Genomic DNA, 13,757 nt, shown 5'->3' with positions numbered 1-13,757 from the left:
AGCAGAGTTTGGACAGTACTTGTGGCCCAAGAGTGATCCCAAGGAGGAACATAAAGGCGTGCATCAGGCTGGGGAAGGTGCAGGCAGAGCTGTGACCCCGGTGCCTTTCTCTCCTCCAGAAATGTATCAGTTCAGCATCATTGAAACTGCCCCTGTGGGCACTGCCATTGGGAGAGTGAAGGCAGAGGACTCTGACGTCGGGGAGAACACTGACATGACCTATCAGATGAAGGATGAGGAAGGGGTGGAGATGTTCAAAGTCACCACAGACAGCAATACCCAGGAGGCTGTCATCACCGTTCAGAAGGTGAGGAGGAAATGCTGGCTGCGGGGAGGGCAGGCATCTCCAAGAGAGCTCTTTCCTTTGGGGGCTTCTACTGCATCTGAGTTGAAATACACACTCCTCTGAGCATAGCTCTAGCAGTAGCATTTCTGCGCTTGCAGATGCCTGTTCTGTCTGGATAGCACAGCACAGACCTGTTTCTGGGTGGAAAAGCTGAAAAGGAGCAGCAGTGCAGTGCCTTCTGCTGCCTGCACGGCTCCTGGGAGTGAGCAGTGTACAGATGAAGTGCACAAAGTGATGGAGAGCAGTGCTTACAGCTCTTATTGATAGCACCTGTTAGGAGCAGAAATGTGCTCACCATGTTGTTGATCAGCAGCACCAGATGTGGCTAATGGGGGTCCTGGGGCTGTTGGGGGGCTGTGGGCCAAGTGTGGCTAATTCTCTCCTGTTGTCTCAGCCTCTGGACTACGAGTCAAAAAAAGTGCACACCGTGGTGGTGGAGGCCCTGAACAAGTTTGTGGACCCGCGGTTTGTGGACCTGGGCACCTTTCGGGACCAGACCATCGTGCGGGTATCTGTGCTGGACGTCGATGAGCCCCCTGAGTTCTGGCCCCCCTCCAACACAATGGAGGTCCAGGAGGATGCGCACATTGGCTCTATTGTGGGGGTGGTCACCGCTCTCGATCCGGACACAGCGAACCACCCTGTGCGGTAAAGCACTGCTCTAACTTTGTGTCCCTTTCCTTCCCTTCTGATGGTGGGCACAGGGTCACAGTGTGGGGTTCTCTTGGCCACCACGTGTGACAGAGTGGGGGTGGAGAGGTGGTGCAGGTGATGAGAGCTTCACGTGTGTGCTGCAGGGCTGGCAGCAGGCGGTGAGCAGCAGTCTGCACATGGGTACCGGCAAGTTAGAGCCACCATCTCACAGGTGACAGACGTGTCGTGGGCAAGTGACAGGCTTGTGAATGGCAGGGGAGTGCTGGGGAAGGTGGCTGGGTGATGCCTGCATGTCCTTGTGCTGACAGCCAGGCAGCCGCAGTGGAGCCTGACATGGGCCAGGCAAGCAAGCAGGAGTGACAAGCGGGCAGTGATGGGGAATGATAAATGAGGTGAGGATTGGGAAGTGCAGAGCCAGAGCTCAGCTGTGTGTGCGCCTGCGTGCGTGCACGGGGATCAAAGATCAGAGGAGTTATATTTGGGCAGGGGACATAATCCAGGCAGCAGCTTATCTGCACAGGACATTTCCCATTTCCATTTAATTTGTGGCTAAAGAGATTGTTACCTTGTTAAATTGTTATTACCTAAGGCACAAAGCAGCCTTCTGGCTCTGCCAACTGGCCTGAGTCATGAGCAGTCGGGATGAAAAGCTGGTGTTCTGAAAACATCCTCAGCGCGTGGAGAATTTCCTTGAAATGTGTGTTCTTGTGCCAGGTGACAGCGGGGCTGCAGGCACCTTGTGCACAGCCTCACATCAAGTGAGCAGCATCGCCTCTGCATTGAGGGTTCTCTACGGAGCCCATCCCTGCCTGCAATAAACTGGGGCAGAGCATTGGGATGGCTGGTAGAGACCTCAGTGTGTGCATACACAAGTACCTGTGCTTTGCACTGGCACGTTTCTGGCAGTGCTACAGAGCAGAGATTTGATTTTGTGATCTGCAGCTGTGAGGAAGGTGTCTTGGGGACAGAACTCTCCTCCTTATTTTCTCTTGTTCTCTGTGCCCTTCCCCATGGAGCTTGTTGCAATATTTGCAGACAGAAAAAAAGGAAGCAGAGGAGAGGCTTCTACCACTGTGCAGAAGGCTGAGGACTTGGAGCAGGTATATGCAGATCCAGCTGATCAGCAGGAGGGTTAGAACCCAAATGTTACCATACAGGGAGCTCAGTGCCAGGTGGGGCAATGCCATGTGCTCAGGGACAGGGCACAGCCAGCAGGACTCTAGGCAAGGAATTGCAGTGTGGCTTAATAAAAAGCTTTGCCACACTTGCAGCTTCAAAGCAGCACCCAAAGATGAAGGCGAGCATCCTGCCAGGGCGTGCCAACAGCCCATCAGTGAGAGACAGCAGCACATCACCTCGCATCTCAAGTGTGCAGCTCAAAGTGCAGTCACAAGGAGCCAGCACTTGTACTTCACCTCTCCTACATGAGAGAGCAGCTGGTCCTGACAGCGTGACCAGCATTTGATCCTCAGCCCCTTGAAGTCGGTGCGAAGCCTTTCAAGTTGGTGCAGTTCTGTGGATCCCTTTAACTTCCTGATCCTTGTCTGCTGGAGGGGGGAGCTGGAACGTGGCTCTTGGGCTCTGCTCCATCAGCTCTGCTCTGTACAGAGGAGAGGGCCAACACCTTCTGTGCAGCATCTCCTCCAGGCGGGAGAGAAAAAGGACGGCCAGAGGCAGCCCAGCAAAAATCAGCACCGTCAGCGCTCCAACCCTGCTGACACCAGGCTGCTGGTAACGAGGTTTGGGAAGTATTTTAAGCCAAGTGGGACAGGAGGTGCCCTTGAGCCTCTGCATCCATCCCCAGGTGACGCAGAGGGCTGTGCCACATCCCAGCTGCATGAGGATACGGTGCCCACAGAGCACCAGCCTCTCTGGGGGAGCAGCCCCCCCACTGCAGCCTCACAGAAGGGCCACAGTTCTGCCAGGTGGATCTGGAGCTCAGCATGGGCTGTGTGTCCTCTGGGGAGCTCAGGAACCCAGCAGGGGTAGCACCATGTGAGAGAACAGTGCTCCTGCTTTTATTCATCCTTATTTGTTGCCTGACAAAAGCTGGAAGCGCTCTTTTTCAGAAAGCATTCAGTTCCCATTTGCCTTTTTGGAGTTAGCTGTGTATTTCCTGAGCATAGCACTGTTTCTCACCCAAACCATTGTATTAGGTTATACAGCAATGTGCTGTGTGTGTGTGAGGCTGTTTGGATGGAAGCCTTTTGTTTCTCTCTCTGCAGTGAGCCTGTGTTCTGATTGCATGCATCCCAGCCTTTATCAGCACTGGGAAAACATTGCTTGGGATTTAAGGTTCTCAGAGATATCCTCGTTTGGCATTCACCAAATCCAGACGCACGTGTTGGACATGGGCATTTCGCAGACACCAGCAGCACAGCGAGAACTACAACCTGCTTCAATACAAAAGGGAGAGGAGGAAAAACAAACATAACAAAAAGCTTTTCACCCAGTGGTTGAAAAGCTCGCTATTAGCAAAACACATGGCATAAAATGTGCTCCTCGTTGCGTTCAGGGGGAGAAGTGAAACAAACTGCTCGAGAAATGCATTCACGAGAAAGATGAGCACCGAGAAAGCTGTCTAAATTAAACAGTCGCTTGTAACATCCAGACCAACAGGCAGTGCCAGCAGGAGGAGAAGAAAATGGTTTACAAGGTCTGCATCCCAATCAGAGCTGGGCACTGCGGTTCCAGATATGGAGCAGCAGCAGCTGAGCAGGAATGCAGTGACATCCTCCCTCCGAGCACAGGGAGAACATGGGAATGATGGTGTCCCTCCCTGGGCAGAACATCAGTGAGACAATGAAGGGGAAGTGGGAGTGCTGGAGGAGAGAGGCTTGAGGAGGGCAACACAGACTTTGGTTAATAAAGGTCCTACTATGCAAAATGACATCAACAGAGCAGAACTGGATTCCTTCTCTCTGGAAGCCCTGGTCTCAATGGGGTTGACCATAACTCCTTGGGAAGGGAAAGTCTATGGCCACATGGAGCCAATGGAGCACTGCAGGTCCACCTGGACTGGCCACTTTCAGATCTCAGCCCCACATCAGTGATAAATGCAGGCAGCACCCAGAGCTCTGTCTCCTTCTGACAGCACTGCACTGAGAAGATGTGCAGCAGCAATGACAAAGGGATCAGGTTCCTGGTCTGGTTCGTGTCCTGCCGTCAGTGGGCAGTCAGTCCTTCCCAGCCAGCTCTGAAATGACAGCAGACAAGCTCAGCAGTGAAGCAATTAGAAGCACAAGAAGTGGTTACCAGTGACACCACGGTGCTCCCTGCACCCTCCTGCCCTCTGGCTTTGCAGGCAGCTGCTGCCAGATGTGATCACAGAACAGGACGAGTTAGGGGTCAGCAGCTGTGGGAGAACAATCGGAGCAATTACACAAACATATCAATTATGCTATTGGAAGGACAGCAGATTTTGCCATCCCAGTTTCTGTTCCTCTTTCTAGCACAGTGTTGGATCTGCAGGAGTTGTCAGACCCTTCCTGTCCCTTCACAGTGGGTGAGTGAGGAGTGAGAGGCTGCAGTGTGTGCTGGTGTCACTGTCCCTTGCCTCCACATTCATAGATGCTTCATTTCCAGCCTGGAGATGGGGAAGGAAATGCAGGAGGGCTGGGAAGTCCCTGGGATGTGGTTTGGCAGTGCCTGGGCTTTTTGTGACAGATCACTGTTACCTCCAGGGTAAGACAGACATGCAGGTGTGGAACACAATCATTTGTGCACGTGCACCAGTGAGATTCAGATAGCAATTTTCCCTTAACTACAAGCAAGTGCTGTTGTACATTCTCACCCCCGTCTGCCTGAGAAGGAGGGAGCTGAGGAATGCAATCTGGTGCTGTGTAACAGTGAGGGCTCGTAGGCACGGAGCCATTGTTGTGCTGTTTGGGTGCCTCCATCGGGTAGGGATTCTCAGCTGTGTGGATGGGTGACCTGGGACATGACCACTCCTGCAGCTGGCTCCCTCCTGGACATGGGGATGGGAGGCACGGGGCTGCCCATGGCTCTGTACAGCGTGGCCATGGCCATGCCTGGAGTGCCAGGCACATGAGCTGCACACCGTGAGCCACAGGTGCTTGGAGCAGCCACCACGCAGTGTGCCTGTGTCACCCCTGAGCCTGCTGCCAGCCTGGGGCTGCCCTGAGCCCTGCCCTGTCTGTCAGCTCTCCAGCTTGCTTTGTCCCTACGTTTATCTTCCTCCTGTTGTTGGACATGTGACCGAAGGCTTTAATTTATTCCCAGCCCTCCTCTCGGTAATTTATCCTTTGTGCTCTTTGCTGTCTTGTATTATTTAATTCTGCAAAGCGCTCTGGGATGCAGCGCATATGAAAGATGCTGTACACAATGGCATTATGCTGCATTGTTGTGATTTGTAGGCATTCTGGATTTCTAATTCCGATCGCAGCGGCAGTGGTGGTTATTTGTGTTACAGCTGCACCTGATGGCCACAGTTGGGTTGGGCTTCCCTTCCAGCCCTGCCCCCAAACAGGGCACCAAGGCTCTCTTTGGCAGGTCCCATTCTTCACGTTTTCCCCTCTTGCCTGCTCCCAGGTACGCCATTGACCGCAGCACAGACACGGAGAGGATCTTTGACATCGATGCCAACACAGGTGCCATTGTGACAGGAAAGGTCCTGGACCGGGAGACGGCGGGGTGGCACAACATCACCGTCCTGGCAATGGAAGCAGGTGAGAGGAGGAGCAGCTGTCTGGGCTGGACCAGAGTGTGACAGCCATCTCCTATGGTCATCTTCCCTATGGCTGTGCACTCTCAGTAAGTGCAGGATCTGCTCACACCCAGCTTGGAGAGGCGGGAGGAGCTGAGCAGCTGTGAGGGTTTTGTTGGTTGATCTTCCCTCCCTCTGCGTGATGCTGAGGCAACAGAGCCCAGCTTGGATGTTTCCAGCAGAAGTTCTGTTTGTCTTTTCTATTCCGGTAAAGAAAGGAAAGAACAAACCTGGGTCCTGCTGCTCAAAGGAGCTTTGAATAAACTCCTCTTGAGGAATGAAAAGAAAATAATAGAAGCAAAGGGAAGGCTTTGATTCCCTGCAGATGCTGTGCTGTGGGTAGGAAGATGGTGGAACTGCCCTGGGCATCCTGCTGCTCCTGTAATGTTTGCATGGGGCTTTGGTGCAGGGGCTGTGTTGGGTCCCCGTGGACCCCAGGGAGCACTCAGATTCTCCGTGTGTTCCTTTTTCTGAGCCTTAAGATGGAGGCAGACTTCCATCCCAGGCACTGTGCTGGGAAGCAGAAATGCACTGCCAGGTTTTGTGCCTTGGATGCACAACACCTCCCAGTTTCCGTGGGTATTTGCCAGGACCTTCTTGTGGGATGGAGCCTTTCCTGGGCTTCACTCTGACACACCCCACAGGGTTCCTGGTTCCCTTTTCTTTGCTCATTCTGAATAGGAAAATGCCATTCAGATTCAAGAAACAGCACCAGGGCTTTGGCTGAGGGCCCAGCAGTTCCTTCTGGCTGCAGAATGGTCACTGCCGCAGTGGCAATGATCCACTCATTTAAGGCTGCCCCAGTGAGGGCGGTCAGTGACCCCACAGACCCCACTGCCCCAGGTTGGGACTTCTTTGGCTCCGCAGCCCCATGGGATGCTCTGTGCCCATGGGTGGGTGAGCTCTGCACGGCACTGCCCCGCTGCAGGGGGAGGAGGGCTGACGGTGCTCAGCATCCAGAGGAAACGTGAGGTGACAAGAATCAGAAGGAAAATATTTATACGCGGCATCTAAGATTTCAGAGCAAGTCAGTAAATGCTGCAGCTCCCCTCGGGCAGGAGCGCCTGTCAGGCTGCATCGCTTCAAAGCCAGGGAGACTCCAGCGCTTCGACTTCTCCCATCAGCAGGCTCTGACTCATCCATTTTAACTGCCCAGACATTCCTCCCCGTGACATTATCCTTAACGTTTTGTAATCATGAAATATTAATGACTGATATTGAATTTAAAGCGCAATTTATGTCTGAATCCTCAGGCAGAAAGGGCAGTTGTAAAGGTAAGGCCTTTGGAGTGACAGGGGGGGACTCATGAGCAGGGCATCATGGCACTGCCCCGGGGCAGCTGGAGCTCTGTGTTGGTGGTGTGTGCCCCACAGCTTTGCAGCAGTGCTGCCCAGTGTGTGCTCAGCGGGGTGTGGATGCCCATCCTGAGGTTGGCATGGCACTTCCCAGGGGTGCGTGGCTATTCTCTGCAGCAGGTGTCCACCCACAACTGAGGGACAGTGCCAGATTTAGTGAAGATGCGAGGCTTATAGAGCCAGGTGCCCAGCTCTGGATCATCCTAGGGCTGGTGGGAAGCTGTGCCCTTGCGATCAGGTGGATCCTGAATCTTGCCTTCCCATCCCTGGCAGCACTGCCCTGCAGGGGTTTAACAAGCAGCAGCTGCTGGGAACGTGCCAGCTGGCAGCACATGCTCCCGTGGCCAGGCTGGCTGCTTAGCTCTGCACAAGATCTAGAAGCAGGTGTTTCTGCAAGAAAGACCACATCCAGGGTCTATGCCCCACCTGTAGATCACTTGAGAGACTGTGTTTGTGTCTGAGGAGCAATAAGAGAAGCAGTTGAAGGCTCCTGGCATGCCGGTGCCGGCTGCTGCTGAGCGCAGTATTTGGCCTTGCAGCAGTGCAGCCAGCGGGAAACATGGGAACCGTTCAGCAAATCTGGGCTGGGACCAGGCCAAGCACTCCTGGAGATAAATCTTCATCTCACTCACAAGCTGTTTACCTTCCTTGGGCTAATATTAGTGATTCTCTTCCTGTTTTCCTCTTTGCTCATGTAAAATGATGAGGCCTTGACTGCTGTGTCCACTGCTGGTAATTGAGATGATAAATCTTCCTGCTGGAGACTGGCTTTAATCAGAGCATTGTGTTTGGATGCGATTTAATGACTCTCATGCTGCTGAGTCTGGGCAGGGCTCGGGAGAGGTGAGAGCCATTTGTATGTTACTTGGCTGCTCTGTTGTTTCCACTTTGCTTCCCTGGAGCTGCGTCATCAGCCCCAGCTGCTGGTGTTGGCCCTGTGTCTGAGGAGCTGTGCCCTGGCCAAGCCCCTGCAGGGTCTCTGCTATCTGTGCTCCATTCCACAGTCCGCAGCTCTGCTGACAGCTGTAGAGCTGCCCTGTGCTTCACAGCTGGAAAGCATCAGTCCATCCCAGTCTGCATTTTATTCTTCCAATTTGCTGAGATAGTGAGGATTAAAATTCCACCCCTGACTCTTCTGGTTCCTCCACTGATGTAAAAATTCTGAATTCAGTATTGTACCAATTTGGTCTTGATGCAGAAGAGGTTGGCTGTGTGCTGTGCCCAGTGCAGACACCCTGAGGAGTGCTGCAGCCACAACCATGGCCTGTGGCCCAGGGGGCCTTACTGGAGCTGGGCTTTGGGTTCCAGGAATGCTGCAGAGCAGCTCTCTGTGGTGTGACCATGCAGCAGAGGAGCACAAATGATATGGCTGCTTCGGCACAGCTGGGTATGGGGCTGCACAACAGAGGTTTGGTTGTGAAAGTGTGAAGTGCTTTATCATGAGTTTGCATGAGGATCTGGAGAGGCACCAGCTGGATCCCAGCATGGTGTAACCATCACTGCCCTCCTTCCCTGCTGGGGGAGGAATGGATGAGCATCTCCAGTCTCTTCCCATCGCTGCCAGCTTCAGCCACACAGCTCCCAGTGCTTATGGAGCAGTGGGGCATCCCCCTGGCAGCTGTCTGGGAGCCTCTGCCCGGGGCAGAGCCTGAGTCCCTTGCAAGATCACTTTCCTGGCTAACTGAATTAAATAAACCACTTGGGGCTGCAGGTCCAGCCAGAACACTGGTCTCAGACTCAGTGTCTCTGTGCAGTGGGGCCATTGGATGACACCCAGCCCAGGGAGTGCTCCCATGGCAGCACAGGGAGCAGAGCTACTGGGGAGGTGCTGCAGCGTGGAGCTGCATAGCACAGCTTGTGATGCAGCATCTCCGACACCATCAGGCCCAGGTTGGCAGAGGCAGCTGCCAGCCATCCGCCCGCTGCGTTCCCAGCATCTCCCCTGTGCTCCACGTGTTTTCCATGTCTCTTTCCTCAGTCTTTTCAGATTAATAGCATTCCAACTCCTGGAGGAAATGCAGGAACCCGACATGTTTAATTTTAATTTAGGGAACCGTTTAGGTAGCAGCCTGGTTTCCTCGCTGCTGTCAATCAGGTTTTCTCAAGGCTGACATCAATTAGTTTAAAAATATTGAATGTAATTTTGCCTGACACAACATATTGCAGCCACTGCAAAATATAATTTATTTTAGAAGAAGAAATAATTAAACTAATTTGCATGTCAGTCAGCTGGGCTGGGAGAGACACTGCCATGGAAAATGACTTTTTTCCTTTGCGGTCGCACTCAGTCCCAGTGCGGCACACAGTGCCCCGTTGTGCTCTGCCTGGTGGTGGTGAATGGGAGCGTTCATGTGAGGGCTGGGAGCGATTATGTGCGCGTGGAGGTGTTGCACGGCTGTGTTTTGGGGTTGCAGTGGTGCTGCTGGCAGTACTGCAGTGTGCTATGCGCCTTCCATCACTGCCGTGCGCTCCTCATTGCGCTTCTGACCGCCGTAAATCCACTTAACGCTCCGTGAGCTGCAGGAAGGGTATTTCAAAGATGGTTTGGAGATATTTTTATCAAATGCATCCAAATATTTTTCGTATGTTATGCCCATAAATTCAGGTGCTGGCTGAAAGGAAGGGGAGGTTTATAAGGAAAGCGTCTGAGGAGCCTTCACATAGATCATGGTTCCACTGGAGTAAAGAGGAGCGGGTTGCGCTGCTGAGCTCGGTGCTCTTGGAGGTGGCTGCATCAAAGGGGCCTGGGAGCACTTGGCAGCATTGTGATCAGCTCCTGCACTGGGGAATGTGACTGGGGAGGGGAAGAATGGGGACATGGGCTGTTCCTGCTGCGCTCTGCCTCCTCCCTTCTCTTTCTGTCTCCTCTCCTCCTTCTCTCAGTGGGGCAGTGCCAGATTTCTTGCACCATAGCACTGAAATAAGGGTCTTCATTTTCCTACAGTGAGCTGAGGGTGGTGAAGTGGTGCTGTCACCCCTCTTCTTGCAGGAGCTGAACTGATTTCCCCCCAGCTCCTTTGCAACCCCTGCGGATACAGAGCGCTGCCCCTGGGTTCCCATTCCCTCCCGCCCCACTGCCTCCCGCTGTCTCTCCCCCTGGAAGTGATGGCAGTTTGTTTCACTGCACCAACATGCTTTTTAAAATAACACGGCGTTCCAGGCTTTTAGTCACGACTTCTGCCTCCCTCCCCCGAAAGCAACCATCTAATCACCAGAGCAGCTGCTCTGGGTGAGAGGGAGTGATAATGCAGGAGTGAGGTGAAGGCAGCTCCAGGAGGGGGGCTCAGGTTCCTGGCTAATTATGGAGCAGTGTTAAATCTCCCCTCCCTTGGGTCCTCCTCTATTGATACATGGGGGACAGCATTAATTCTGTAGACAAACAGACAGCAGAGCTCCTGCCCATGAGGGGAGAGGTGCTGGGTCTGTCTGATCTGTAACCTCTGGGTGGAACAAAAGAGATGGGGAATGAGGGATTCCTCCTTTCTGGAATCACATGAAGAGCTGCAGGAAATGGCAGGCCCTCCATAATGATTTGCTGATATTTAGGGCACCTATGGGGTGCATGCTGTGAGCATTGCTGCGTGTGTGGCTCCAGGCTGTATGCCCCAGAGCAGCTGCGGTGCTGATGGCTCTGACCTGACCGTGGGGCCTTGCTCCCAGCTGGGTAGAATGGGCTAACTGTGGTGTGCTGGGAGTCCTGGGCACACAGCCCAGCCAATGGGCTCATTTACTGGGAAGCACAGGCAGTGAGGCCAAGTGCTGCTCAGGAGCAGCCAACCCGCAGAGGTGGTCACCGGGCACGACCTCGGCACTGGTAGCTGCTGCACAGCCCACCCACGGCCACGGGCAGATGGGATGAGAAGGGCTTGCTCCCTGCCAGCAGCAGATGGCACTTCCCACTGCAGCTTGGTTCTCCTTTGTTTCAGATAATCATTCGCAGGTGTCGAGAGCCTCTCTGCGCATCCGCATCCTGGACGTGAATGACAACCCGCCTGAGCTCGCCACCCCTTATGAGGCTGCGGTGTGTGAGGATGCCAAGCCAGGCCAGGTAGTGAGCAGCCCCCTGCCCTTCTCCCAGGGCTCTGCCACCAGGGCAGGGGCTGGTTTGGTCCCTGTGGTGCTCCCCTGGTTCACACCCTCAAACAGGACTCCACTGGGGCTGCAGGGTAGCTCTGGTGCTGACCTCTGCTCTCTCCCCACAGCTGATCCAGACTATCAGCGTTGTGGACCGTGATGAGCCTCAGGGTGGTCATCGTTTCTACTTCACGCTGGCACCCGAAGCCACCAACAACCACCACTTTTCTCTGCTGGATGTTAAGGGTAAGCCCTGCTGGTGGGTGTGAGGGGCTGGGGCTGTGCTGGGTGCAGCTCAGGAGCACTCAAGTACCCCCATGGTTCCTGGTTCTGAGATGGGCCCACTGAGTGTTTGCATTTCCTTATAGTGGCTCCACCAGTTTCCTCCTTTGCTGCAGAGCACTGTCTGCTCAGCCCACTGTGTTTTCAGGGCTTGTGGTCCTTTCTTTGATGTGAGATCTCCAACCTGCCTGCAGGCAAAGAAATGATGTGGGCTTACAGATGAACGTGCACCTGTTTGCAGCATTATCATTTATCCCTCTGCAAAGCATGCCCTGGAGCGTGGGTCAGCCCCAGGCTGCCATGCGGGTGGATGAGCAGTGGCCTGCAGGTGGGCATGGGAGCAGCCCCGAGGATACTGGAGGGGGCAGCAGTCAGGCTGTGTTTGTGTGGATAGTGGCAGTCCTGGAAGGCAATTATCAGGCTGCTCCCTGTCTTTAGTGGGTGTTCTTGGTGAGTTTAGGTGCTGATTTCAGGTAAGGACAGCTAGGCCCCTTGCAGCTATTGGGGTCTTCTCCAGCCACATGTGTATGTTTGCCACAGGGACCAGCCCAGGTTGGGACCAGCAGATTGTGCTGCAAGGCTTTCTCCTTCCTTGGCATTACTAGGGTTGTTCAAACAGAATTTACAGCAAAACTTCCAATATAATTGTGGAAGAACAGATCTCGCTCTGTGTCCTGAAAAGCACAGCCATCTCTGACCCACGACCCCCCCTGCACTCATGGGGCAGCTGGTCACCAGACTTTTGCTTCTTAGCATGTAAGCAAGCTTTAATCCTGCACAAGATTTTGCCCCACACCCAGCGATTAACTTCCTTTCCTGACCTCAGGAAAACATATGGGAGCACTGTTCCACATTGGGTCCATCCCTTCCTGCACCCTAATGTCAGCTCTGGGGCTGCAGTGCCTGTTGTGAGCTGAGCTGTGCTGGACCCAGGCTGGGGTCCTGCTGGGATCGCTGCTGGGGGGGACCTGGGGCTCAGCAGGGGCTGCTCCACTGCCAGCAGCATCAGGGCCAGCCCCACTTGTGCAGTGGGGCTCGTGGGCAAGGACCCCAGAGCCAGTGCTGCAGGGCAGAGCTGCAGGAGGGCCCAGGATGTGCCCCCCTCCCAGATCTGCTGCTCTCATGAGTGGGACGACGCGCTCATCACGCGGGGTAATCCTCCGTGCTAAATGATCCCACAAACCTGCGTGTGGTGCAACACTGCATGAAATGAGTAAAAGCTGGCGTCACCTCCCGCCTTCTGCTCTCGGTAAACAAATGCTGTTGCTGCAGGGTTATTCCCAGGGTGTTTGGAGACCCTCCCAGTTGCCAAGCGGTGCTTTCTGCCACAGCAGGAGGCGGTGGCTGCCTGTGCAGATGGAGGCATTCCTCACTTCTGCTGTGTGTGCTTTGCTGTCATCTCCCTTTGGTTTTCTCCTGCCCTGACTCCTCTGATCCATAGCGAACCCTGGTCGTGCCCCTCCTCTCCCTGGTTTCCCCACTGCTCTCCTCATTGCCCCCCGCCCTTGCCTTACCCCTCTTCCACTTATCTCTCCTCCTCCATATAAATATCGGTGGTGACAAACTGCTACCACCAGCCCATCTGTTTCTTTGTACAAATTTGTAGCCAGTTTTGAAACGTGATTTATAAATATTGCTTTTGCAGCCAAAGAGTGACACTGATGGATGTCAGCACAGATGGATCTGCTAAGCTCTTGCTTAAATCCTTCTCGTTTTTTTGCTTTGCACCTACTTCCCTCGGCTCCCACCAGGCAGCAGAAAGCCATCTCAGGACGGTGGTGTCCCCAGGGATCAGTGTCCTCTTGGGAACACTCTCGTTGCAGTCCATCTTGCAAAGCACCCGCAGTTACTGCCTGCAGCCCCACTCATCAGTGCCCAGCAGCACGCATTCCTGCCTGCGCTGCCAAGAGCTGCCTTGGTGCCAGGTCAGGGATGTAAGAGCAAAAGGTGACCCTGCAGGATGTTCTGCATTAGCTGAATTACCGCTGGAGCAACACACAGGATTCGGGCTTTTAGAAACAGTGCTGTTTCCTACTGGCGTCTCTTTTTCTCTGCTCTTGACCCATCCAAGTGAGTACTCGAGCACTTGCTAATTCATCAGATGTGAATGAAAAGTGTTTGTGATAACTGTGAACCCAATCTGGAATGCAGATGCTTTGCAAATAGTGTCCAAAAGAGGAGATAGCGCTGGGAAAGCTGACCTTGCCCAGATCCAACCACTGCCTTTCCAAAGGCAGTCGCTATCTTGTGACTCCTAACTCACCTTTTGCTGGGCCTTTCTGGCCCTAGAAAATTGATTACAAAAGGATCAAAGGCAATT

The 13,757-nt window shown here is 53.9% G+C and overlaps 1 protein-coding gene across 1 annotated transcript in view; it reads left to right on the top strand.

Annotated features, from left to right (window-relative positions):
- The window catches only part of CDH22 (cadherin 22), a 56,199-nt gene that overhangs the window by 35,675 nt on the left and 6,767 nt on the right, over positions 1-13,757 (top strand). Inside the window, exons 6-10 of the mRNA XM_015882098.2 lie at positions 120-307; positions 741-994; positions 5,552-5,688; positions 11,008-11,129; positions 11,284-11,401. Of these exons, the coding sequence (XP_015737584.1) occupies positions 120-307; positions 741-994; positions 5,552-5,688; positions 11,008-11,129; positions 11,284-11,401 (819 nt within the window). The remainder of the gene's footprint in view (positions 1-119; positions 308-740; positions 995-5,551; positions 5,689-11,007; positions 11,130-11,283; positions 11,402-13,757) is intronic.

This window comes from Coturnix japonica, chromosome 20 (assembly GCF_001577835.2).
Source record: "Coturnix japonica isolate 7356 chromosome 20, Coturnix japonica 2.1, whole genome shotgun sequence".
NCBI classification, from domain to species: domain Eukaryota; kingdom Metazoa; phylum Chordata; class Aves; order Galliformes; family Phasianidae; genus Coturnix; species Coturnix japonica.
This window is presented reverse-complemented; position numbering and strand designations above follow the sequence as displayed.